At 37.1% G+C, this 25389-nt stretch overlaps 1 protein-coding gene across 1 annotated transcript; it reads left to right on the top strand.

Moving 5' to 3' along the window:
* Positions 1 to 265: 265 nt before the first annotated feature.
* On the top strand, positions 266 to 25389 carry LOC121320682 (GRIP and coiled-coil domain-containing protein 2). The gene is made up of 23 exons (XM_041259243.1): positions 266 to 1103; positions 3907 to 3963; positions 5548 to 5632; positions 6583 to 6650; positions 7178 to 7282; positions 7527 to 10544; positions 11414 to 11474; positions 11864 to 11964; positions 12279 to 12377; positions 12752 to 12871; positions 13758 to 13922; positions 14352 to 14456; positions 15541 to 15703; positions 17495 to 17595; positions 17718 to 17795; positions 18120 to 18257; positions 19131 to 19252; positions 19544 to 19720; positions 20291 to 20505; positions 22188 to 22382; positions 22624 to 22763; positions 22958 to 23159; positions 24184 to 25389. Exons 1-23 carry the CDS (start codon positions 1098 to 1100, stop codon positions 24258 to 24260), a joined length of 5598 nt encoding a protein of 1865 aa, XP_041115177.1. The 5' UTR covers positions 266 to 1097; the 3' UTR covers positions 24261 to 25389.

Raw genomic sequence — 25389 nt, 5'->3', positions numbered from 1 at the left:
AAATTCCCAAAATATGCAAAAAATTTCAGATTCATTGTTTGCCTATATGACCTTTTGATTACAGAAAAATTCAGATCAATTTGTCTCCTTATTGTGCAAAGGTCTAGCGCGATATTTTAATCAGACCGTTTTGCATTACACCACCAAAAGTGAAGCTGTATCTGGTGAGTTTATACAGTGAGTGGACCCAGGACCGAGTTTGAGAAGCCCTGATCTAGACAGTGCTACACTTGTTTCAAATATTTTTTACTTTTTTGTGCCATGGTTAAGGAAGTATTTTCAGTGTTTTTAGTTTTGTTTTTGTTTTTTTAATTTTTTGCATGTTTTTAAGTCATGTTTAACTGCATCAAATTAATCACAGAAGCCTATTCTTTACTTTAAAGCTGTACATTGCTTAATTTACCTTGTTTTGTGACTTGTCCTTTCCAGCACTTGCAAAACAAGAACGACTGAAACTGAGTAAATTGCAGACGCAAGGCACAGAATAAAACTAAGAAAACTATTGCGAAGCCTATCGGTCTATAACCACATATCTCCCGTTGACATCACCTGGCTAATATCCTGTAATTTGCGTTGATGTGGCCCTCATAAATTAGACAGCTCAAATACATCAGTCAGATTAAATACAATATATACCCTATCTGCCATTTTCAGCATAACTGATTAAAAATTGTTTTTTTTTTTTTGTTTTTTTTCATATTGCAACAATATTCTGGAGTCTCGAACGACAAGACAGCTGTTGAACTTTATGGATATTTCTCATTTGAAAAAATGAACACATCCAGTTTGGCCCGTTGTTGAAATACAAAAAGAGCAACAGACATACAGCCTGCATTTCGGCTCTTGCTGGTATACTCACCTGCTTTACCGCTTCTGTCTTTTAGCGTCACCATGGATACCACAGCTTCCTGAAGCCGCCTAACCCCTGAACCAAACATGTGACGTCTTTATCAACACGACATACGAAGACGGAAGCAATACGAGAACTAGAGATCTCTGTCTGATGCTGTTGTTTAGCCGGAGAATGAAGGTTTAGCATAACTGAGGTCTACTTTTATAATATCTTAACGTCGTTCTATATATAAAGCTGTGCAGCTATGGAGGTGAGTAGAATGATATAGTTATTGTAATCTTGATCTTGAAACTACCTCTGAAGCGAATGGGCCCTGGTGCATACGGTATATATTGTCTGATATGATTGATATTGAGATCTAGTATCTCATGATAATATTGTATTTGTAGTGATTGGTTGTTTCCTGTTATTATATTTGTCAGATGGATATCCAGTCGGGTACATTTCTATTTTCCTTTGGTCTCTAAGATACAGTAAATTGTCGCAACTCTAAGTTGTTATTCAGGAAATGCAATTGCATTGTTTTCACCTACAACTATTGAACGATTTTATCCCTTTGCAGCTGACTTTGAAACTTTATTAGCCTGTAAAGCCATATAGTATGTGATTTATTTAAAGTACACCAATACACCACACCTTGCACACCCCAAACACAAATACACGCACACACACATTTGCAGATCCATCACAGGTAGTACAGGACTGGAACTTATAGAACATCCTGTTTCTTCCTTAGCTGGAGTTATACTTTAAGTAATTCACATGTGCCCCGTTGGCAATTGTGTCCTCTTCTACACACTGAGACTGAGATCAGAGGGCAGTGTTCAATAAACCATAACACATCAGATCAGACTGTTATTACTGTGAAATTCTTGCTAATCATGGATAATAAAACCACCATCTGATTAAAAAATAAAATTTAGGTTTCCAATATATAATGGCTCTATTTTTTAGTTATCCTGTAATTTAGGAGCACAGTGAGAGTGACTGACTGATTAAATAAAGTTGGTATTGGGAGTACTGCAGCAGTAAGCAGCCTTTGGCAAATTTAACAAACCAATCATTCAACATCTAGAGGCAAGGCAAGGCATGACTCCGTGGACAGCATGCAGGCTGCAGAAGAAACAAAGTTATGTTTATGCCTCTGTGTAAACCATAAGTCCCAGAGAGAAAATATACTGTAACCTATATACTTAAACAAAGTCAAGCTTTGTTTTCTAAAAAGCTGGATACATTACTTTTTTTGATGATAGAAATAAAAAAAAATGACTTCAGTCTTGCAATATGTTTGGCATAAGTTGGGTCTGGCTTAAATGTGGTACTCTTGTCCGCTGCATTTATTTTAGGATTTGTTGGGTTTTTTTTTAGCCTCTCACCTGCATGAAAATTGCACTGTACTCATGGCTTTTTTATATGTAATAGTCTCCAATTAGTTTTTTGTTATTTTCTCCCCAATTTAGTAATGTCCAGTTATTTTGTTTAGCTCGGCTCACCTCTACCAGCCCTGCGCTGACTCGGAAGGGGCGAAGATGAACAAACGCTGTCCTCTGAAGCATGTGCTGTTAGCCGCCCTCTTTTTTTACACACTGCAGACTTGCCATTCAGCCACCCAGAGCTGCAGCATCGGAGGACAACGCAGCCCTGGGCAGCTTACAGGCAAGCTCGCAGGCGCCCGGCCAGAATACAGGGGTTGCTGGTTCGCGGTGAGCCGAGGACACCCTGGCAGGCCTAACGCCAACCACCCACCCCCCTCGGGCGGAGCTTGGCCAATTGAGCGCCCTGGGAACTCCCGTGCTCGGTCGCAAAGGAATAGCCTGGACTCGAACCGGTGACGTCCAGACTATAGGGCGCATCCTGCACTCTACGTGAGTGCTTTTACTGGATGTGCCACTCGGGAGCCCACTCATGTCTTTTTCTCACTCCATCTGTCAGCGCAAATAGAATCTCTTGCAGTCATAGGCCCAGTACTGTCTGGATCAGTTGAGAAGTGGATAGCCTAATCCATTTGAATGTCGCTGATCTGCAGTTGCAATAATTATTAAAATGTAAACACCTTTAATTGTTACCAACCTTAGTCGTTGTAGCTAACAGAATAATTCCAGAAAATGTCTCCACCATACACATAGGTCTCAAATGTGCAGTTTTGAAATAAACACATGTTGTAGCAAAGATGTATTTTCATTACACAACATGACACCTGGTACTACACTATTATGTTAAAGAAAATTCTCTTTGGAAGCCAGGTTTTTGACTGTCTTGTACTTACTGGGTCATTTCACTTGGAGTGTGAAATTGTCCCCATCCATTCACTGGCATCTTTCCTGTCAATAACCAATCAACTGCATCTCCTGTTAACTGGCATACTTTCAGTCAGTAGCATGCTCTGATCCAGGAGACACTGCTGAAGTGAAATGATCCAGGGAGTACAAGTGCAAACAGATAACCCAAGTACACAAGACCCTTCTGTAGTGTTTGAACTTAGCTGCCCCAGCCCTTAAATCTCAGAGGTACCCAATTTAATTTGTTCAAGGTTGTATAAACATGCTGAATGTATCGGGAACTTCACCTCAGACCTGCAGTATACTAGTCATGTGACTTTTTAGCAATCTGCAGTATTGTTTTTTTATATTTGGTACATTGCTGAACTCTATGATTCTCTCAATCCAGTTATTTTATAGGTGGTACAAATTAATCCTTTCACTGCCACAATGTTTTAACTTTTATGGATGTATCAAGCATATAGACCACATACCTTTAAATAACCTCTTGACATTTGGTACATTGCTGTGTCATATAATCTATAATTAAATTTTGCAACCACTACAATTTTATTCACATTTTACTTCATGTTTAAAAACCAAAGATCAGATACTATTCCTCTATATTCCTGGCACAGGGATGCTTATTACATATTTCTAGTTCAGTTTAGCTATAAATAAACCATACAAGTTTACTGTTGTTTGTATGAAAACTTAATTATAACAACGGTTAATACCCTACCTTCAAAAACTTACAAAATCACAATAAAGCTTATTTTATTTTGTTTTGAACAGGATAATAATCCAGACTCTGTGGCCTCCCCAGCAACTCCAGGGACAGGAAAATCAAAGGTAAATATGAAGTTTATACCAACCTGGCCTGCATAGTTTGTAGCTGGAATGAAGCACTATAGGCTACAGTCGATGATGGGTAGCGGGGATAATTTTCATGCAATGTGACTGCTTCCCTTGTGTGAAACCATAATTGGCATGCATGTACACCATATTCACGTCTGTTTTGTTGGAACTGAACAGTCAATGTTGTTTTTGAATATTTATGTTGTGCTTGTTTTTAGGTGTCATTCAGTGTTTGAAAAACATGCTTTATTTAATGTAATTTCTGACAATGTTCTGTTAAGAGTGAACCTTCCAAAATACACATTCCCTGTCAAGAGAGAGCAACAAGATTATTATTTTTTTTTTTTTTTGCAAATATGGACAATGCTGAATCCAACTCTTTTAGGCATTTCAATAATCTGAAATTGAAAATTAAGTCTTGATTTGCAAAGTTTGCTTTCTTTTTGTTCTTTAACATAGTTACGCTAGATACTACTGTATGTGAGATGAGTACAATTGATGGACAGTTGCTGACACAATGAGAAAGCTCTGTGCTCAGCTAAATCTTCCTTTTCATGCTAGACATGCAAGTGAGCATGTTGTGTTTAGACTCAGCTATTATCACATTACATTTCAGTCACATTCAAGAAAAGGCTTCCCTGTATTACCATATTAATAGTATAATACAGAAACCTAGTCTCACATTATTTTTTTTTTTTTCTCAAGACCAGAGAACACCAGTGCAGGTCAGCTTGTATTTTCAGCGGCCAAATGATCTGGAGCTTTTACAGAATACATGTTCTTATGACACTGGTTACAATAACATGACTAATCGCCAGCAAAGTAAGTGGGTCCCTGCTGCTGCTGCTGCTGCTGCAAAAACAACTATCAATGTCATGCAGCTTTTTACATAGCAGGTGATTTACAGCCTATCCAAGAAGCTACTTTATTTTATTGTTAACGTTCCAGTGGTAAGGTCTTATTGCATACAATATATCTGGTTTAACAGTGATATCTTAGATTGAAAAGCTTGAATAATCAGAGTAAGGTCACTTTATTATGCCCCCTCCCCCCCTCCCACCCGAACTCAGGATGCATATCCCCAGCAACAAGGTTGTAGTTCTTTGGGTGTATGCATGTCACACTTTAGTGTTTTAAATGTGATGAAATATGGTTAATACATTGTTTAGTACCAATTGTCAGGAGTATAAGGATATCACAACGTAAGGTTGATAAATTGTCACTTTCATGCCTATATGTACCAACACAAATGTCTTGAATTTGTTTTTGTTTTTAGCTTTTGCACTAGTTCATTCATATATTTGTGGTAAAGTGATATATGAACTGTACTAAAAAGTAACTTTTTTTTTTTTTTCCTTTTTGTTGATTAACCAAGTAGGACTACCACTAAAATATGGAAATATTTCACATATTATTACACTGTGGGAAGGTGCCAGATTAGTGGTCAGGATTATTTCCACAGTATTCATGTAGTCTCATATGTCATGATATGAAATGACTGGATACCTATTTGGAGGGATCCTGACACATCAGCAGAATCTTTAGTGGTAAACCTTTCTCTCTTTTGTTTTGACACAGTTGGATACTTTGTCTAAGGAGGACCTCATCAAGTTCACAAAAAAGCAGGTGGTGGTTTTGCAGAAGGTGAAATCAAGATGTGCAGGTAATGGTTAGCTGGTAATGATTGGCATAGAGGCACAGCACATTGTGCAAGTGTGTTAACCCAGGGTTGACATGTGATCTCCCCGTTCTTAAAACATGCATAATTAAGTAGAGTGATATTAAAGGAATTACAGTAAAAAAGGAAACAAAAGACAAATACCCTTGGCTTTTGACCTAATTCACCATTACCATAGAATAAAACAACTTGCAGTTCTTTTTTAGTTTACTTAGCTGCTTGTAGTTTCTCCAGTGTTTATGGTTGTGTAAATATAAATGTTAATGGTGACCTTCACAAGCTATGTTGCTTTCTTTCAATAATCAATCCATCCATCACTGTCCATATCTTGAAAATCAATAACTTCTAATTGGGTTATTTAGTTAATCAGTCTGTTAAAGTGATTGAGAGAGATTTTTGGTACCCAGTTTAATGAGCAGGTGCCTAATCATGCAAGAAAATCGAGTTATTTCCAATGCTGCATGGCAGTGACTAACAGCTTGAAACGTAGCCATACACTTTTGCCCATATTGTAAATCATGTACCGCAACTAGCATTCTAGAATTTGTGGACACTTGTTTGTTTTAGTCATTTATTATTTTGATATTATAAAATGGTTCTTGTAAGTTCCATCATTTGTATAAATGTTCATAAATCTAGAATGAAGGCGAAGAGGTTTATTTTAATATAAACAGTGACCGATCTACATAACGCTACAATGTGTATGGAAGTCTAGATAATTGCTTATCCAGTTGTGGTAATGATTTACCACACTGGGTATCAAAATATGTCAATATGCGTACATATATCGCTTTTTTGTTTTTACATGTACATAGTGTGGATTTTTTCATGATACTGATAACTCTAATTATGGCTATATGTTGTTAACAGACTGTGTTTTCCCTCCCTCTCTGAGCATTTGTGCTTTAAGAATTGGTAACCTGTTATGTCTTTAGATTTGGAACAGGAAGTTGAAAAACTTAAACAGAAGTCAAGTGGTGGATCAGATGAGGCTATAATTCAGGTATTTCCTATATGTCTTTTTTTTTACAGTTGTAAACATTACAATAACAAATGTATATACTTTGCACTTCTGTTGTTTTATGTGATGTTGGCCTACATAAATTGCTGAACGCCTGTCCGACCCTAAATTGAAAAAGACCAAATGGCAAAACTGCTATCCCATTTTAATGAGGCAGCTGATCAGAGATCTGTAGTATACAGTTCTGTCAGAAACCATCAGAATAATTTCAAGCTTTGCTTCAGATATTCTATTTTCATCTTAAGAGATCTGCAGCAGGTTTTAAGGCCTTTGTTGTGTGGGTGGTAAGGGGGTTAAGTCAAGTAACTACATTTCAAAATAGAATGCTAGGAGAAGCCGGCTAGTTAAAGCAACTTGCACAGCTCCGACTTTGAGAAAGCCCATACCATACCCGATATTCTGTCTTCAGCCTGCTTAAGTTTGTTGCTGTGTTAAATCAGGCAAAGGTATAATGGAGCATCGGGAAAGTGAAGACCTGTATTAAATGATTGTGTCCTTTTTGTAAACAGGAACTAACGGAAAGGATGGATGCAATACTTCTAGAAAAGGCTGAGACTCAACAGAGATTCGTATTACTTCAAAAAGAAAATGAAAAGGCAAAGCAAGAGGCAAAGGTAATACTGTACATTTATATTGTTGTTTCTCTTTTTTTATATACATTTTTGTGCACCTTTTTATGTTATGGTTTTGGCTAACAATCATAAATAATGAAGAAAAAAATGTTTGAGTTGGATCCTGTCACAGAACGTATTTTATAGCAAACAAAATTATAAGTTCTGTCAATTTCTATGTTTGTGGTGTATACTGTAAGTGTTAAGCACAAAAGCACTGGGTGATTTCTGTATTTTCATTTTTTAGGATGCATTGGATAAAGTTACAGAACTTCAGAACCAGTTTGACCTGTCTAATATTGAGCACCTAAAGAAAATTGAAGATGTAAAACATGAATTACAAACTGTTCATTCAAAACATAAAGAAGAAGCTGCAGATTTTCAAAAACTTTTGCAGGAGTCCAGCAAAAAAGAGCAAGAGCTTACTGCTCAATTCAGGCAGCAGCTTGGTCATCAAAATGAAGTAAAAGAGTTAGAAGAACAGTCCAAACTAGTCCGGCAGAAATATGAGGATCAGCTATGTAGCCTGCAGCAGCAGTTAATCTCTTCTGAAGAAGAAAGAAGGCGAGAGACAACAATGTTGAAAGAAAACCAAGAAGCAGCAATAGCAGAGTGCCAGAAGGAAATTGAAAGCCTTCATGGAGAGCTCTTGAAAATAAGGACAGCCCACCAAGATGAAGTAAAAGAGCTTGTGGATCAGCTTGAATCTGCAGCTTTGGAGCATGAGCAAGAGAGGTATAGACTGCTTCAAGTGAACAAAGAACTGGCAGAGCAGCTAGGTCAGAAAGAAAACAGCCTTCAGGGCGTGGAAGAGGAGGAAACTGGCATAGAGTGGGTTAAAAAACATTCTGAGCCTTTGGTTTCTGGGGAGCAAGGTGAAGATGAGGTCATCATCCTGAAACGCATGTTAAAGGATTTGCAATCCCAGCATAATATCCTACAGGATGAGCTGATGTACCTGAGTAACGTAAAGACGGGGTTGGAGTTGGAACTCCAACAAGCCAAGGAAGAGTTCCTTCGTGAGAAAGAAGAACTGGAGTTTAATATTAACGAGCTACGACTGTGCAATGAAGACAACAAAAGCATTGCCACAAAATGTAAATCCAATCTCCAAACCACTAACAATCACTGGGAGATGGCACTAAACCAACATGAGCAGGAATTACAAGTTCTGAAGCAACAACATCAGAAGGAGATCATGGCACTGGAACAAACTTTGCTTTCCACTGCTGAGAAGGAAAAAGGAAAAGCGCTTTTGGAAATCCATAATCTAAAGGAAGAGTGTGAGAAACTCTCTATAGAGAAGAATGAGGCAGTTGACAGTTATGAGAAAACAATGGAGATCTTAAGGAATGTGCAGTCTGAATTAAGGGATACAACAGGAAATTTTGTGAAACAATACAATGCAATGAAGGAAAGCAATTCTGCTGAAATCCACAAGCTGCAACAAAAACTAAGAGTTGCCATCAATGGGAAGGATAAACTCCTTGAGCGAATCAACAACCTGGAGTCAGAGTCAAAGTCCCAAGCCACCTTTGAAGAATTAAAATTATCTGAAAGTGACTGGGAGATCAAAAAACAGGAACTGTTGTCTATCCTGCACCATAAAGACACTGCTTTACAAGAGCTGGAGGAAAAATTGGCAGCTTTGAACTTAGAGAAGGATAATGTGCTGACAGCATTAAAGCTATCTGAAGTAGAGGTGGAAACGCTTAGAGACGCATGTTCTACAGAGCAATCACAGTGTGTTGAATTTCAGCAGAAAATGGAGAACCTTACTAAGGACAAAACTTGGATAAAGGCACTAGAGGAGGAACTGATCAACCTAAAGAAAGAAAGAGACCATTTGCAAGAAGAGCTTCAATTCGTCAGGTCGGATAGAGACAGTCTGTCCAAGTTTAAAGATGAAATTGGGGATCTGGAGAAGTCTTTGCAGACTGTGTCAGAAGAAAAAGAGAGACTAAGAAATGATTTTGAAGAGAAGCTGCAACAGTTAACTGCATTGCAGCATGGATTGGAAGACCTTACGAAGGACAAAGCACAGTTACAACAGAGACTTGATGAAGCAGAAATTCAACTGGGAACCAGTTTTGCAGATAAAGAGAATATTACCCACCAGCTAAAAATCATGGAGAGTAAACTAACAGTGACTTGTTTGGAAAAGGAACAGAAGTGTTCTGATCTGAAGGCACTAGAGGAAGAGCTCACTAACCTTAAGACTGAAAGGGACCATATGAAAGAAGAGCTTAATCTAGCCAGGTCTGTTAGTAATAATCTTTGCAAGCTTAAAGGTGAAACTGGGGATCTGGAGAAGTCTTTACAAGCTGTGTCGCAAGAGAAAGACAGGCTGAGAAAAGACCTTGAAGAGAAGCAACAACAGTTAACTGACTTTCAGCATAGATTGGAATACCTTACCAAGGACAACACACAGCTACAGCAGAGACTGGATGAAGCAGAAATCCAAATGGGAGCTAATTCTGCAGAAAAGGAGAGCACCAGCCACCAGCTAGAAATCCTGGAGAATAAAGTAGCAGCGTTGTGTTTGGAGAAGGAACAAAAGTGTTCTGATCTGAAAGTACTAGAGGAAGATCTGACTAACCTTAAGAAAGAAAGAGATGAAACTGGAAATCTGGAGAACTCTTTGCAGGCTGTGTCAGAAGAGAAAGAGAGGCTCAGGAAAGACCTTGAAGAGAAGCAACAACAGTTAGCTGAGGTAAGAGTTCACATTTTCAGCTATCTGCAACAAGAAGCAGGCATTGAAGTGTTTGCAAATAACAACCAAGAAGTTGAGGACATTTCTGTCCTGGTCCAGAAGCTGTGGGATAAGGTTATGGAAGGAAAACGCAGTGCGTTACTGCAAAGTGGTGAACGAATTGCACAGCTGCAAGGTGATATTGAAAGGCTAAGAGAGGAAGGCAGACTTCAGGAGGTTGAGCTTCGGTCATTTAATGACGACTTATCAAAAGAGAGGACCCTGCTGAAGGAAAACCTTGAAGAGGTTATCTCGGACAAAGAGGGATTACAGAGGGACCTGTTAGAGATGAAAAGCAGGAATGAGAAGATGAGGGTTGAAAATGAAGCTCTTTTGGCCCAAATTGAGGCTGTGTCTGAAAAGCTAAAGAAAATTGAAAAAGAAACAAATGATGAGATAGATCAAACTATTCAGCAAGTGGTGGGAGATGATGAAAGAGAAAAACTCCTACACTTGCTTGCAGAAAAAGAATCTGAGTTGTCCAATCTGCAGGGAGAGATTGCATCTTTACAGGTTTGTATATTTAATTTTCTAAATATCCAAATAATTTATTATCCATACAGATTTTTAAAGAAATTGATCAGGGCTCAATATACCGTACTGTACCGTTAATGGAGCTCTAACCAATGCTTTAAAATCTATTTGCTTTCCTCACCGATTCATTTTCTATTGTGATGAATATCTTTTGGTTAGTCACCCTTTTTTTTACATGAATTCACAATTTTCAAATATTACAGTTGCATTGCCATAGTTAAAATTCTGCATCCTGATACCTGCGCAGTAGGTCATAATGTGTGACTCCGACTAAGAGTAATTCTGACTAAGCAGCAGTTGCAACTTTTCAGCTCTAGCTCTGCATTTGAAAACTATGTCCATCCAGAATTAAAGTTATACTACTTGTTCTAATAGGAAGTTCATTAGAAAGCATTGGTTCCTCTAAAGGGCACTGTTCAGTAAGCAAAAAGGGTGTTGACTTAAACATTAGCACATCCCACAAGAAAATAAACTCAGTCACCATAGTAGATATACAGTGTCTGCTTGGTAGGATTTTATCACAGCAGGCCGCCAAATCAGTATAAAATTGATACAATACAGCAACAACATTTGACTGGTTACTAATTGAGCAGTCCTGTGGCACATGCCTAAGTTTTGTACACATTGACAATAGCTGTAAGCACACATCTCTGTACATGGCACAGCATTTAGTGTGGCATATATTGTTTTAGAATAGGGTGCTAAAATTTAAAACAATTGTTATTGCAGCTGGAGCCATCATTGGTCACAAGTGTATAACACCAACTGTGTAAATAGTAAGAGCATATTTTAAGTTATGAGTGTCTTTTTGTATTCCAACCATTTACAATTTTATGTTTGCAATGTAGGAGTCTAAACAGAATTCTTCTCCAGCTGAAGAGGTTGTACGAGAGCTAACTGACAAAATAGGTAATGTTTCACACAAAACTATTGGTTGCTTAGTAAAACTACTGTACTCGGATGACAGATTTTTGACTCAAGTGTTAAGATAAGCAAAGGATTTTGACATTTCTGTGCACAATGCATTGTTGTTACTGACATATTTGATACCTGCTAGTCCTATTTCAAACCCTTTGATGTCTTGGGATGACATGTACTTGCACTAAAGGCTACATTATTTATATATATATATATATATATATATATATATATATATATATATATATATATATATATATATATATATATAGACACACACACACACACACACACACACATTTCAAACAGGGTTACTTGATTGTGACTACATTGTTTTGTAAAAAAAAAAAAATTCTTAAATGTGTTTTTAACTGATCCAGGTAATCTGGAAAAGGAACATAAAGAAAAACATGAGAAGATGAACAAGATAAAAGCTGTGGCGGTGAAGGCCAAAAAGGAGCTGGATACAACTAGAAAAGAGGTGACAGAGCTTTCCACGGTGTTATATTCCTTTTAACACTTTCTTACCCTTGAAACGGGATTGTAAAACATGTAATTAAAAAAAAAAAAAAAAAGGATTTACCTGAAATCACTGAAACCTTGCTCCACCCTTGGTAGTTGGAACAAGTTAATACCATATTATTACATGGTTATGTATGATTTATAATCTAATGTGCCACTGAATAAGTATTTACCTTTTTATGGCATATTTTTTCTTTTATATATCTTATTTATATGTCAGTGACACACCTTGTTTAAAACTTTTTTTTTTTTTAAATAAATAAATAAAAAAAGGTTCAGGCCTTGAAGGAAGAACTGGAGTTGGTGAAAACTGAGAGGGAGCGTCTATCTGGCTCTGTAAAGGATGTAATTCAAGCAGCCGAAAGCTACAAGGTACTGGTTCCATACAGTGTGCGATACTGAGGGGGGGATTACGATAAACAGAGCTGTACAATTTTTTTTGGATAAGATTATTTCACTTTTTACACAATGTTCAGTGGTATGGCATTTGTATGGAGAGGATTCTCATTTATATCTCAATTGTACTGATTATCGTCTGTATGATGAAAATTATGTTACTTTTATTGAGTGAGACGGCTCTGTCACTTTCAAAATATTTTCGTTATGGCTGAGATGCAACTTGTGAATATGTGCATACTGTAACCTCAAGGAACCACTTTGTTAAAACAGGGCAGTTTGTTCAGTATGTCACAAGTGAAAGTCAAACAGTCACAACCTATTTTTCTTTATTTATTTCTAATTTCTAGAACCTCTTAGCCGAATATGACAAGCAGACTGAACAACTCGACCTGGAAAAGGAGCGAGGAGATAATTGTGATCGTCAGATTGGAGAGCTTACAAAGCATCTGCAGGCTACAGTCCTACAGGTAGAGTGTGCCTGTTCTCTTTGAAAAAGAAACCGCTTCTAGCATCCCCCCAAGGGAACCACAGACACAGGTGGAACTCGCAGCAAATGGACCGATGACAGTTCACTTCTCATTCTTATTGTATTTATTTTACTTGAAGATTTCAAAATAAAAATGTATTTGTGATCAAAGAAAAGGCATAAGTGCAGATACTTTAGGTAACATCCATTTTCACATATTCTCAAATGATTTATGTGTTTATTTTAAATCCCTAGGTTATATACCAGGTACATACTGTGTACACAAACTCCCTGCACAGCATGATTTGTTTATAAGTAGTCAGCCTTGTGAGCTCTTGCTACCCATAGCTGTGACCTTTTCAAGGATTTATTAATTACTAATTATTATTTACAATTTTTTATTTACACTTTTGCCCATGTGCATGCCTGGATCCTTCACAACAGTGTAGGGAAAGTGTTGTACTTGGTGACACTCTGTTTAGCGTATAATTATAAAAAAAGACTACAGTACTGTCTGTCCTTTAGTATTAACCTCTATTCATTATTACCCTTACTGGTAATGACTGTGCACAGTTTTCTGCCAACTGTCTGTTTTTCCTCCTCCACTCATCCCATTAATCACACACTTGTTTAGTCACTGCTTAAGACAGTGAGCCTCCCCATCGGCATACACTCTCAAATTAGCTCACTTCATTTAATTGAAGGAGATCAAAGAATTCAACCCTGTGACCTTATACAGACCTTATATACTGTTTTCAGCTAAAACTCAATACAGTAGAATCATTTTTTTTTGTATAATTATTTTTGTCATGTTATTGAGCCATGTTTTTAGAATTGGTTGTTTTTTTTGTCTGTTCCTGATCTCATGTTTTTCGTTTGATTCACAGAAAGACCAGTTGATCTCTGAAAAGGAAGATCTGTTGGCATACCTTGAAACCGTGCAGATGAATGTTAAGCAGCTGGAGGCTCAGATTTTAGAACTGCAGAAGGGAAAATCAGCAGTGGAAAAGGAACTAGAAGGAGAAAAACTTCTGAAGGAGCACAAGATAAAGGTAGCAATAATTCATAAGCAGCAACAGTTTGCAAACAGCAATGGAGAAGCACAGCTATTTTAGATATTTTCCCACGAAGAAATATTCTGGTTTTACCCATTTTATGTTAATTTTATAATACTTTATTTCTTTTTATTTAGTTTTTTGAAAATTGCCTCACAAGAAACAATTCCAGAAATACCACAGAATTCGAGAATGTTTAATTATGTAACAATGCAGATCTGGGTTCTAAAGCTTTTTTTACTGAATTATAATTCTTGCGGAGCTCTACAAAAAACAAAATGTTAATCTTTAGCAGATAGATTACACAAATACACTCATTTTTCAGTTTGAAGAAATGTATTATAAATCAGAACTGGCATTTGTTTAACTAGCAGGGAGACAGGTTACCATTTTTGTTTTGTTTTTCTGTAACAAATCTATTCACAGGACCACAGTATGTCTTTAAAAGAAATAGAAGATCTTCAAAGGCACCTTCAGAAGCAGAATCAGCAACTCCAGCAAGCTGTACAAGAACTGGAAATCTTGAGAAAGGTATCCAAGCTGTACAAGTAGTCAGATGGATATTAACCACTTAGGGCCACATTCACAAAGCGTTTACCCCCCAGTGCTTTGTTTGCACTATTATTTTGTTGGAAAAACAAAAGCCTGATATTACAGAACTAGTAAGAAGTAACTGTTGTATATTAAAATTAACCCCCTTTTTCTATAGCCCTTAGCCTTTATGTTTTGATACCTGTGTGTATATGTATGTATGTGTGTGTATATATATATGTATGTGTATATGTATATATATATATATATATATATATATATATATATATATATATATATATATATATATATATATATATTACGTCCCTTTTACACTATACCAGTAGTAGCTACTCTATTAACAGTATTGTCTTATGCAAAAATAACAATGCAATTCTAAACATACAATGCATTATATTACCTAGCGTATGTACTGTACACAGAACGTAAAGACAGCTCTGTAACATCTAATCAGAGATCTTCATACCTAAACCACTAATAATAAGAACAATAATTGAGGGCGGGGGGTGGTGTCTTTTTTTTATTATTATTAATTCTGTAACGGGCCTCCCATTGGTAGCACTTGAAGTCCATATCACTTATTTATCTAGTGGTGTTGAAACTCAAGTCCTTGTAGATTTGTGACACTGGAAACTGGACTACGAATTAACTGAAATCATGCATATCCATCCAATGAAAAACACGACTTTCAGTCATTACCAGACAAGGCCTTAATGTAATGTGTGACCTCAGGGTAAACCACCTCTCATATCATAACCAATTCACAGACCCTGGTAGATAAATATGTATTACAAAAGGACAGCGTTATTAAATTGTGATGATTGAACCACGTGTATACAAGATGTAGGCTGCCTTAAGTGAATCATCCAGGAAATATGTTTAATAGAAGATACAGAGTCTTGTTTGTTTGTTTTGTTTTTGCATGTTTGGTCAAGCCATTTTCAATTTGGTTTATACTTTAAAGCACTGTTTAAGCACATTAAATCACCAAACGCATGCATAACAAATCTTCAGGACTACTTCCCATCACTATCATTAGAGCTTAACGAGAGTTTATTTACAGGATGCTCAGCAAAGCTCATTGATGGATATGGAGATGGCTGATTATGAACGACTGGTGAAGGAATTAAACCAGAACATCTCTGACAAAGAAAGCAGGATTGAGGAGTATGAGGGGGAGATGAAAATACAAAAACAGAGACAGGAAACACTGCAGGAGGAAATATGTAAGTTACATGTTTCAGACTCCCTAGAATTGTAAGTGTCTTCTTGCCCAAGCCAGTGATTCCACAGGATGCTTATGGCAGGATATAGCAGCATCTTTTACTCAATCAGTTGTCAGTGTAGTTGGTCTCTGACTGCTTCAGTATAATGGGACACATTTACTAGACTTTTGTTCCAATATAATGCTTGCACAGTCAGTTAATATAATAATCCATATCCAATATATGTGTAATCCATAAGATATTATGTAATCAAGCCAAGTAAAACATAATTTAAGTGTGTATGAGGTTTTAATTACCATTCTTTTACTGACCTACAGTTGCTGAAAATATATTATGTCATGTTCAGTGACAAAGTATTCACTTATCCCTGCTGGTTTGTATTTTGTGAGGGTTGGACATTTATTGACTGTTTTAACTTGCTTAGACCAACTGCTCAATGATGACCTGTCTTGGCAGCCTCCATTGCAGAAAGATATATTTTGAGTAAAACACTGAACAAAAATCCCACTCCTTCTGCGCTGGTAAGAAATGGATAGCCTTTTGGGTGACGCTGCATGTTTGGAATGTCTTTCTTTTTAAGAGGAAGATTGTTTATTCAAGGAGGCTTAGATATTAAGTAAACAAGGCATCTGAAGGAAATGAATAGGTGATAAATGACTCAAACCTCAAGTCGCTCATCATTCTTAAAATATATAATTTTTTGGGGTTCTACTAATCTGCGAGACGGGTGGCTCATTTACATATTTCTATATTGAAAGAGAGGAAAATTGGTCAAAGAAGTTCCTGAGCGGGTGTGGCAAAGTGTCCCGCACCTGGGCTATTTATTTGTTTAGTATGTAATGTGTAGTGTGTTAAAGTTGGTGTATAGTCATTTGTACACGGGATATAAATGGGTCTGTGTAGCATGAGTGGGTTTAAAATGTATATTTGTATTTAGGCACAAGGATTGCACAGCACTTCACGTGTAGGTAAAATGTAATAATATGTGAGCACGGGGAATTGCACTTTATTAATTCACGTGCAGTTGTACTGAGACTCCAATTGAATGATTGGTTAGCAATCGAGTCTCGGTACAGCTGCTTAAAAGCAGCATGTTTTCACTCACTCGGGGTTGTGTGTTCAGGGCGGGAGAACGGGAGAAAGTGAGGAGATTACAGTAAGCTTTAAAACGATAATAAGCAATTGCTACGTCGTGCTGGAGGACCAGCACAGTACTTGTTTGTTAGTGTCTGTTCGTTTTGTTTGTCTATTTATTTTGGCTCAAGTGCCGTGTCCAGTGTTTTGTTACAACCTTTTTATTTGCTGTCTGTTTACCTATTAAATGCTGAGCGCAAGCAAGCGCTCAGCTTCACCAAAACTCCACGTCTCTGTCCTGTGTGTTATTGTTCCGGGTCTGACATCACCACTCAGCCAGCCTTGTGACAGTGGGGTAAAGTGGGCAAAAAATTTTCCAAACCCCAAGCATCACAAATCAGCAGGGGTGGTTGAATGTTTTTTTGAACCACTATAGTTGCAATTTCACTTAGTTAGAAAAGCAACACCAGCATCACAAATTAATGTTATAGGAAAATATAAGGCTATGATTTTGAATTTTAAATATGGCTTGTTTTATTCGGTTGCACATGTTTTATAAAAACAGTTTGGAAGGAACAGCTTGGAGATATTGGAGATAAAATTGTATTAATAGTAAGAAAATGTGGTGTGGTAACCCCTAAAATGACTTTATGAATTGAAGCAACACCATCTTCAGTTTGCTTCTCTTTTTTTTTTTTTTGTTGACGTGTTATTTAGGTTCCCTGAAGTCATGTCTGGATCAGACCGAGGATAAAAACACAAAGATAAAACAGCTGCTGGTTAAAACAAAGAAGGAGCTAGCCGATACAAAAAAGAGCGTGAGTAATCGCTGCACCAAATTGTGCGGAAACCAGTTCATACAGAGTGTGGTATTTTAAATCAGTAGTGACATTCAAAATGAATCTCATTCCAGAAGCGACTGTCCTTATTCTTTTCATAGGAAGCAGACCAGCTCGCTATTCAGTCATCATTAAAAGGGGAACTGGAGGCAAGCCAGCAGCAACTGGAAGACTACAAGGTACAATCATAAAGAGAAGCCTGCTGTATTTGAGATACTCACCCTAGTTATATAAGTATTCTTAATCCCTTTGACTTGATTTAATTAATCAAACACTGTTTACTTTATCAAATGCTTGGTCAGCTTTTGGTTGTTTTAAATTGGCTACAAATAAAGCATTAATTGTTATGTAATTTGATTTTACTTTTTCAAATCCATTTGTTTTCACTTAAGCTGGGTACAAACAGGTGAAAACACTTTGCTTCCTATCTCTTGAATCCAGAATTCAGTCCTTTTTAAAGATCTCCAGACTGTTTTAATGTCATGGTGACTTGTGGGTTTCAGATCCAGTGTGCCGATCTTACAGCAGAGAGACATAAGCTGCAGGAACAGCTGAGATCAGTGACCGATCAGCTCCAGCATGCAAAAAGTGCATTTCAACAGAAAATTGCAACACTGCAAGAGGAATGCACCGCTGCTAAGGTACACTGCTGCAGAACACCCCCTGTTCTTATTTTCTGAGTCATATACCGGTAGATACAATTCCATTTTGTATTCAAAATTTGTTTTTTTTTTTTTTTTTTTTTTTTTTTTTTTTGTTGTTTTTGCAAAGGAACATAACTGGATTAGGGCTTATAAATAACAAATATTGATTTTCCATTGTGTAGTGGGCTAACTGACAACAGCTAAATGATTTAAACAAAACGTAATTATAAAGTGGCATTTTGACTGATTTTCTTCCAGGGCCTAATGGGCGGTGATAAATTGTGTAGATTGCCCCAACAGAAGCAATAGCATTTGATGTGTTTCCTACTTTTGGTCCATTATAGTGAAGGCTGTATTTTCTTCACAGTTATCCTGGATTTAGCAGTTTCTGTGAAATTTACTCATTGCTGTGTAATATGTAGTTCTCAGTGAAAATCACATAAAAAATAACATATTCATCTATTGACCCACTTTGTAACATTGACATGCAATGAAATTAGGTCTGTAAAAGAAAATCTTATTATTAAATAGACCCCATTCTCAGTGAAAATCACATAAAAAATAACATATTCATCTATTGACCCACTTTGTAACATTGACATGCAATGAAATTAGGTCTGTAAAAGAAAATCTTATTATTAAATAGACCCCATTATGATTTTAGTGATGTTGTGATAGTTTTAAATTGTTTACTTTGTTTAATTAATATGAATGTACTTATGAAAAGTGAGGAGCAATAGCATACTGTGGTGATGTTTGTGCTGTGAACTAATATCTAGGAGCTAGGCTGAAAACATTTGTAACACTGAGTTAGGCAGGATTATATGCATGCATAACTGCATATAACTGTTTTTTGTTTTATTATTGCAGGCAGAACAGGTTTCAACTGCCTCAGAATTTGAAAGCTATAAAGTACGCGTACACAATGTTTTAAAGCAACAGAAGAACAAGTCTACATCTCAGAATGAAAAAGATGCAGCTACACAGGAGAGGTAAGACTAATTTATGCATTGCTGTTGCCATAGCGAGGGTCAGAAATTGTTATCTTTCATACAGTACATTCCTTTTTTAAAATATACAGTATTTACAAAGTCATAATTCCATGAATTTTCAAAAGGGTGCTTTAACAACCTTTTTTCATTGTACCGTTGCCTTCTGAAATATATATGTGGTTTGTTAATGTTGATATTTACTAATGTAAATGTTCTGTTGCTGGCATTTTTACATATACTGTATAGTGTGTGCTGTGTCTCAAGAGAATCTTTGTTTTCTCTGCCCTCTAGAGAATGCATGGAAAGAATGATGGACCAGCTGAAAGCCAGGCTCCAGGAGACCCAGCACAGCCTACAGGCGAACGTGAACGAGCTGCAGGCCTTGCAGTCTGAGCACGACACTCTCCTCGAGCGACACAATAAAATGCTGCAGGAAACCGTGGCCAAGGAGGCAGAACTCAGGGAGAAGTATGACTTTAAATTCAACAGCAACAGTTCTGCACAAATACTGGTAGTGCCTGCCCTGCTGCAGAACTAATAAAAACAGGGACACCAAGGAAATATTAGTGATGCTGATATGAGGATGGAATTATAAATGATCTTTTGCCCAACTAAATATGAGTAGGTGGACCCAAGCCATTGCAACACCTACAGCATCCTAGGTTTGAGCTTGAAGGTAGCTCTATCAAAATTATGATTATTTTGTGGGGACAGTTTTAATTAAAGCTCACAAGAAAACCTGGAATGGCTTCAATAGCGGGGCAATTGTTAACTTCTGCCATCTTTGCAGATCTGGTGAAACACAGGGGTTTCATAGTTATCGTCAAACACAACATCTAGACCTTTTTAACTAGGTGCCGATAGTCAGTTGGGATTGGCAACCTTTAACACTGAAGTCCAGTAAAAAATGAATTACACAGTATCTTGGTCTTTAAGGCATGCCAAATTGGCATTGATTTTGAGTGTACGTTGTAGAAATACTTTTTAGCTGTTCAGCAATTAAAAGCATAGTAAGATCCCCCTCCTCTTCTGGTTTAGACTCCGCTCAATACAGTTTGAGAACATGGTTCTGAAGTCAGAGCATGCCCAGACCCTGAGTCAGCTGACCGACCAGAATGAGGCTCTTCGGAACAGCTTCCGGGAACAAGTGCGCCACCTACAGGAGGATCACAGAAAGACTGTGGAGACACTGCAGCAGCAGGTCAGCAAGATGGAGGCCCAGCTCTTCCAGCTCCAGAAGGAGGCAAGCACAAGTAAGTGTCATTTAAACATAAAACAAAAAAGGTGCCGAAATTCCCTTTGTTAGCTTTTTGGGCAAAGACCTTAACTGCGTAGTTCTAAAACATGGTGACCTGACAACTGTACTTGAATGACACTTTGGAATAGCTTTAGAAAAGTGCCTTTTTAAAATGACAAATCCTTAATGTACAGCAGCTTGTGTTTAAAGCTAATTCACTGCAAGTTCTTTGGTTTGGGAGTTGTAATAGGAGTGTGGTAATCTGCTGCAAGAGATTGAGAGAGACAGAGGCATTATATATAAAACGTTGTACCAGCACGAGCAATGGTAAGGGGTTGTGCCGGCGGGAAACCACTTGCCTGTACCAACAGTGGTATAGCACATGGGCACGAGTATACACAGTGTCAAAAATAAATAGGCGAAACAAAGCACAGTCCGCTCAGCACTGCTTCCACTAAAAGGGGAGTCCCACTGTAGGACTCCTTTTCTGTGTATTATGTTGGGATTTGAAAATCCCTAAAACTGATCTCCTATTAAAAGTACAAAAATCAAGACCCCAATTCCCTGTACAGTGGTTGGGTAGTTGTCTTGATTACTCACAGGTAGATTAAAAAAAATGCCGTTTTGCAGTCCATTATTCTCTGGCTTTTCAGCAGCCCCCTTTTATAGTTAGACACTCTGAGACACGCCCACTGGCTCATCAGGGATCTACAGCTGACCAATCCCCAGCTGCCATTCTCTATAAACGCATGCATCCGGCAACACATCTTTCAAAGCCTCTTCCATTTTTTAGTTTGTTTCCTTTTTTTTTTATTTTTTAAAAATTAAGGAAAAAAAACAACCAAATACAAAAAATGTGTGATGGGCCTCAGCCCTACCACAGTGGCATATTAAACGACGGTGCCTTCATGTGGTTAAATTGTAGTATTGCATCCTGCAATAATATAGTTCCTCTTAGAGTAAGTAGCTTTAAATTCAATTTAATGTAATGTGTGCTGGCGTTTTTTTTACATTGTCCTTGGTTGTTTTATGATACTTGCAATCTGTCTGAGTAGTTCTAGGTTCAGTAACTTCAGTATTGACCTTACCTGGTTTTGAGCTTACTTTGGTAGTTTGCCTTGACACTTTACTTGTGATTAAGTCTGTTCAATGATTAAGGCAGCTCAAAGCCAGGTAAGGACAGATATAGAGAAAAAATAAGAAGACTCTGTATTGGAGCAACGTAACCCAAATCCACTTCGAGTGATTACTTGCATTCGTCATGAAAAGTAATAGAAAGTAACTGCTTTATCTTTGTTGTTTCATGTCATACTCCTGCGATCCTTGTATTCGTGAGAAATACAAATGTCTATCCTTCAATAGATGGAAAGGAATGCAAAACATTTTTTAAAAAGTATTTATGTAAAAACCATTGCATTTTTTTTTGTACTTTTAATTAGATTAGAGAATGTTATGATTTTGTTTATTACGTTAACTAATTTAAGTGACTGCATTTGATTGTCCCAGAATTGAATCATAACATTTTCTGATGAGCCAAGTATTATGTAATGTTTTATAGGCAAAAAAAAAAAAAAAAAAAAAAAGTCTAAAATCTATCTCTGTCGTATACATCAGAGCTGTTGTTTTTTTAAATCTCTGTGTTAAATGTGTATTATGCAGATTCTATGTGTGTTGTCTTTGCTTGTGATTTTAATCCAGGTCCTGTTCCAGTTCAGCAAACAAGGAAGATAGTGCAGGAGCGGAAGAACGCAGATCTTCTGCTGTGTGACTTGCAATCAATGGCTAGAGAGGAGGGAGAGGGAATGGAAACAACTGAAACTGAGTCAGTGTCCTCCTCTGGCACCCACATCCCTTCATTGGAACTACTTCTGAACTCTCCTGAACCAAAGATGGGTAAGTAGTAGTAGGGCTGCCATGCTTATTTTTTTTTTGTAATGTGTAAACTACCTGCAGTGAATGTTTAAAAAAAAAAAAAAAAAAAAAAACCTGTAGTAAACAAGTTAGGTTGAGTGAAAACTTGACCACTTTGGACATGTTTTTCTTTGGTGGTATACACAACATTCGTAAAAACATATGGATAAAAAAAGAGAGGGAAAAATACACCACCACATTTATTTCACATTTTAATTTTCAGAGCCTCTAGTGTGGCAAGCTGAGCCAACCAAAGAGGAGTTAGCACAGGAATTAAACACAGCAACCAAGAGTATTGAACACATGAATGGGCTGCTCCATGAAACAGAAGCCACCAACGCTATCCTAATGGAACAGATCACGGTAAGAGAACAAAACCGTGACTTCGGTGGCTTTATACAACTGCAAAGGCACATGTTATCCATTAGAAGATGCATCATGTTTAAATTTCATTTCAAAGGTGTTTGTTTTATTATTCATCTACTGAGTTTATTAGTCAACTTGTGCTGTATGATTTTGTGAACCCTGTTACGAAGTGTTTTTATAATGCACTGTAGCTTCTGAAGAGTGAGGTGAGAAGGCTGGAGAGGAACCAGGAGCGAGAGAAGTCTGTAGCTAATCTGGAGTACCTGAAGAATGTCCTGCTACAGTTTATATTCCTGAAGTCAGGCAGCGAGAGACAGGCCCTCTTGCCGGTAATCCATACCATGTTACAGCTCAGCCCAGAGGAGAGGAGTAAACTGTCTGCAATAGCACAAGGTAAGCAGTGACCTTCTGTGGGGGTTTTCATCTGCAGAATGGCATTAAGGGGGATCTAATAACAGAAACTGCTAATCTTGTATGGATTTAAAACCACCTAGACCAATCTGAACATTTTGGCCAATTTACATGTATATAGGTTGACTTTAGAAATGTTGATTCCTTTGCCACCATATCTTTAGGAAGGTTACATATACAGTAGTAACCAGCAGTTGTTCAAGCTGGTAAAATTGTTGATACATGTTTTCACCTTTTGCTTACACAAGGCCAGCATTATAGTCCCATTTGTGGATGATCATTGTTTTTTTGTTGTAAGCAAGACTTAATTTTGACTAGCTTTGGTATAAATAAGCCAATACACTAGAGTAATTGTCTCCCTATTATTATTATTATTATTATTATTATTATTATTTAGTCATTTACTAGATGGTTTTATCCAAAGCGAGTTAGAGATTTTGGGGTGAACTATGCATTGTAACTGCTGCTGCAGAGTTACGTACAATAGGACCTTGGTTTTACATTTCATCCAAAGGATGGAATACAGGGGTCTTGCACAGGGTCACATACAGTGAGTCAGTGACTGGGATTGAACCTGGAACCCCTTTCTTTAACCACTGGACCTCCAAGTCTCCAGCAACCCTCTTTAGACTGTGTACATAATCACTGAATACGTTATACGTGACTCTGCAGATACTAGTCTATTTGTCTGCTCGTAGAATATGAACCACTGATACATTAACAGTGTAAAAGATGAGATGTCCAAGTGGTGCAGTGGAAGAATATCCACAAACAAAAGACAATGGTCATCATCCTGCCACCATAATAAGTGAATTGAGTTCTCTTGGTTTAAGTCAAAGCTCACAAGTTCACTGTGAAAACTAGAACCCAAATAAAAAATAACCAGATTCGAAAAACATAATCCAACATTATGCATTGCTTTGTAAAGTGGTGTAAGATTCTTCCAAGCATAAACAGCTTTACATGGAAATATTGTCATTGCTGTAAAGAAAATCTTTTATTTAAGGTGAAGAAGAAGCAGCTGTGGCCTCCAGATCATCCGGCTGGACTTCATATCTTCACAGCTGGTCAGGAATAAGATGAGAAACTAAACAAGCTGGCACTCCCTATACATTCCAAGAGTACAATACAGAAGAGTGCAACTCCAATTGAATTGTGTTTTTTTACATTCAATTTTTTGTTTCTTTTGCTTTTTTGTCATTTTTTTTGACAAATTTGATTGGAATATTTCTTTTTTTTTGTCACTATTTTCTAAAATATGTCTATCTCAGTGTGTGATACTGTTTCTACACAACATATAATGAGCAACGTTTGAAGTCCCTGGAATGTGATTCTTAGTGAAGGTCATGCACTGCTGGTTCATGGTAGAATTACTCTGACTTTTACAATATATACTTTTTAAAAATGTATTACAAATTACATTGTTAAATAGTGTTGCCTGAGGTCTCTCTGCTTCTTTGTCAAGAATTTTGTCTTTTAAAAACTTATTTAAGTTTGCTTAAGTAACTTTTTTTGTTTGTTTGTTTTTAACAAATTGCTTCACAAGCTGCTAAAATCCTTGAAAAGAAAATTGTAGAAAAGTTTTATAAATGTATCCTTATGTATATTTAAAAAGAAAAAAAATCCAATGATTTCCTTTAGAAGTTCTTTGCTAAAGGGCTGCATTGCTGCTTATCCTTTTCAAGATCATAAAGAAGGCTTTAAATTATAAATATGTACATGAAGTTCTTGCATAGGCAACTATAACGGTTAATGCTTACAAACAAAACAAGCTCACATATAAAGTAGACTGCAAACAGGTGAATGATTGTTTTATTAATATTTATGGATTGCTGATTAATCACTATTGGGAGTTGTCCTATATATAAGGTTTCTAAAAAAGATTAGCTTTAATAAGTAACTCATGAGGGTGTTCATTACTTGATTTCTGTTATTTTTTGACGGTCCTTTGAATATTATTTCTTTGAAATTACACCATAGACAGTTTCTGGACAATGTAACTCAAACTGTACACAGCATAGCTATCCATTTAAGGGTTATGTGCTTGTGAAGCTGTTTTTGTGTTTGTACTTTTGCAACATTCCTGTGTAAACCACAGCACAGCTAGGCTGAGGGTCCAGAAACTGCCAAATAAGTGGAATGTGCAATCTTTTACAATTCTCAGTTGTTAACGCTTACTGAAACTGTTAATAAATAAACTAAGTGCAAGCTA

This window comes from Polyodon spathula, chromosome 9, assembly GCF_017654505.1.
Source record: "Polyodon spathula isolate WHYD16114869_AA chromosome 9, ASM1765450v1, whole genome shotgun sequence".
Lineage (NCBI taxonomy): Eukaryota > Metazoa > Chordata > Actinopteri > Acipenseriformes > Polyodontidae > Polyodon > Polyodon spathula.
The sequence above is the reverse complement of the archived record's forward strand: the minus strand, read 5'-3'. Positions and strand labels throughout refer to the sequence as shown.

Coding starts and splice junctions, on each gene's coding strand:
- LOC121320682 (XM_041259243.1), top strand. Junction 11,475..11,863: donor AGAGCTAACTGACAAAATAG/GTAATGTTTCAC, acceptor TAACTGATCCAG/GTAATCTGGAAAAGGAACAT. Junction 22,764..22,957: donor TCCTAATGGAACAGATCACG/GTAAGAGAACAA, acceptor AATGCACTGTAG/CTTCTGAAGAGTGAGGTGAG.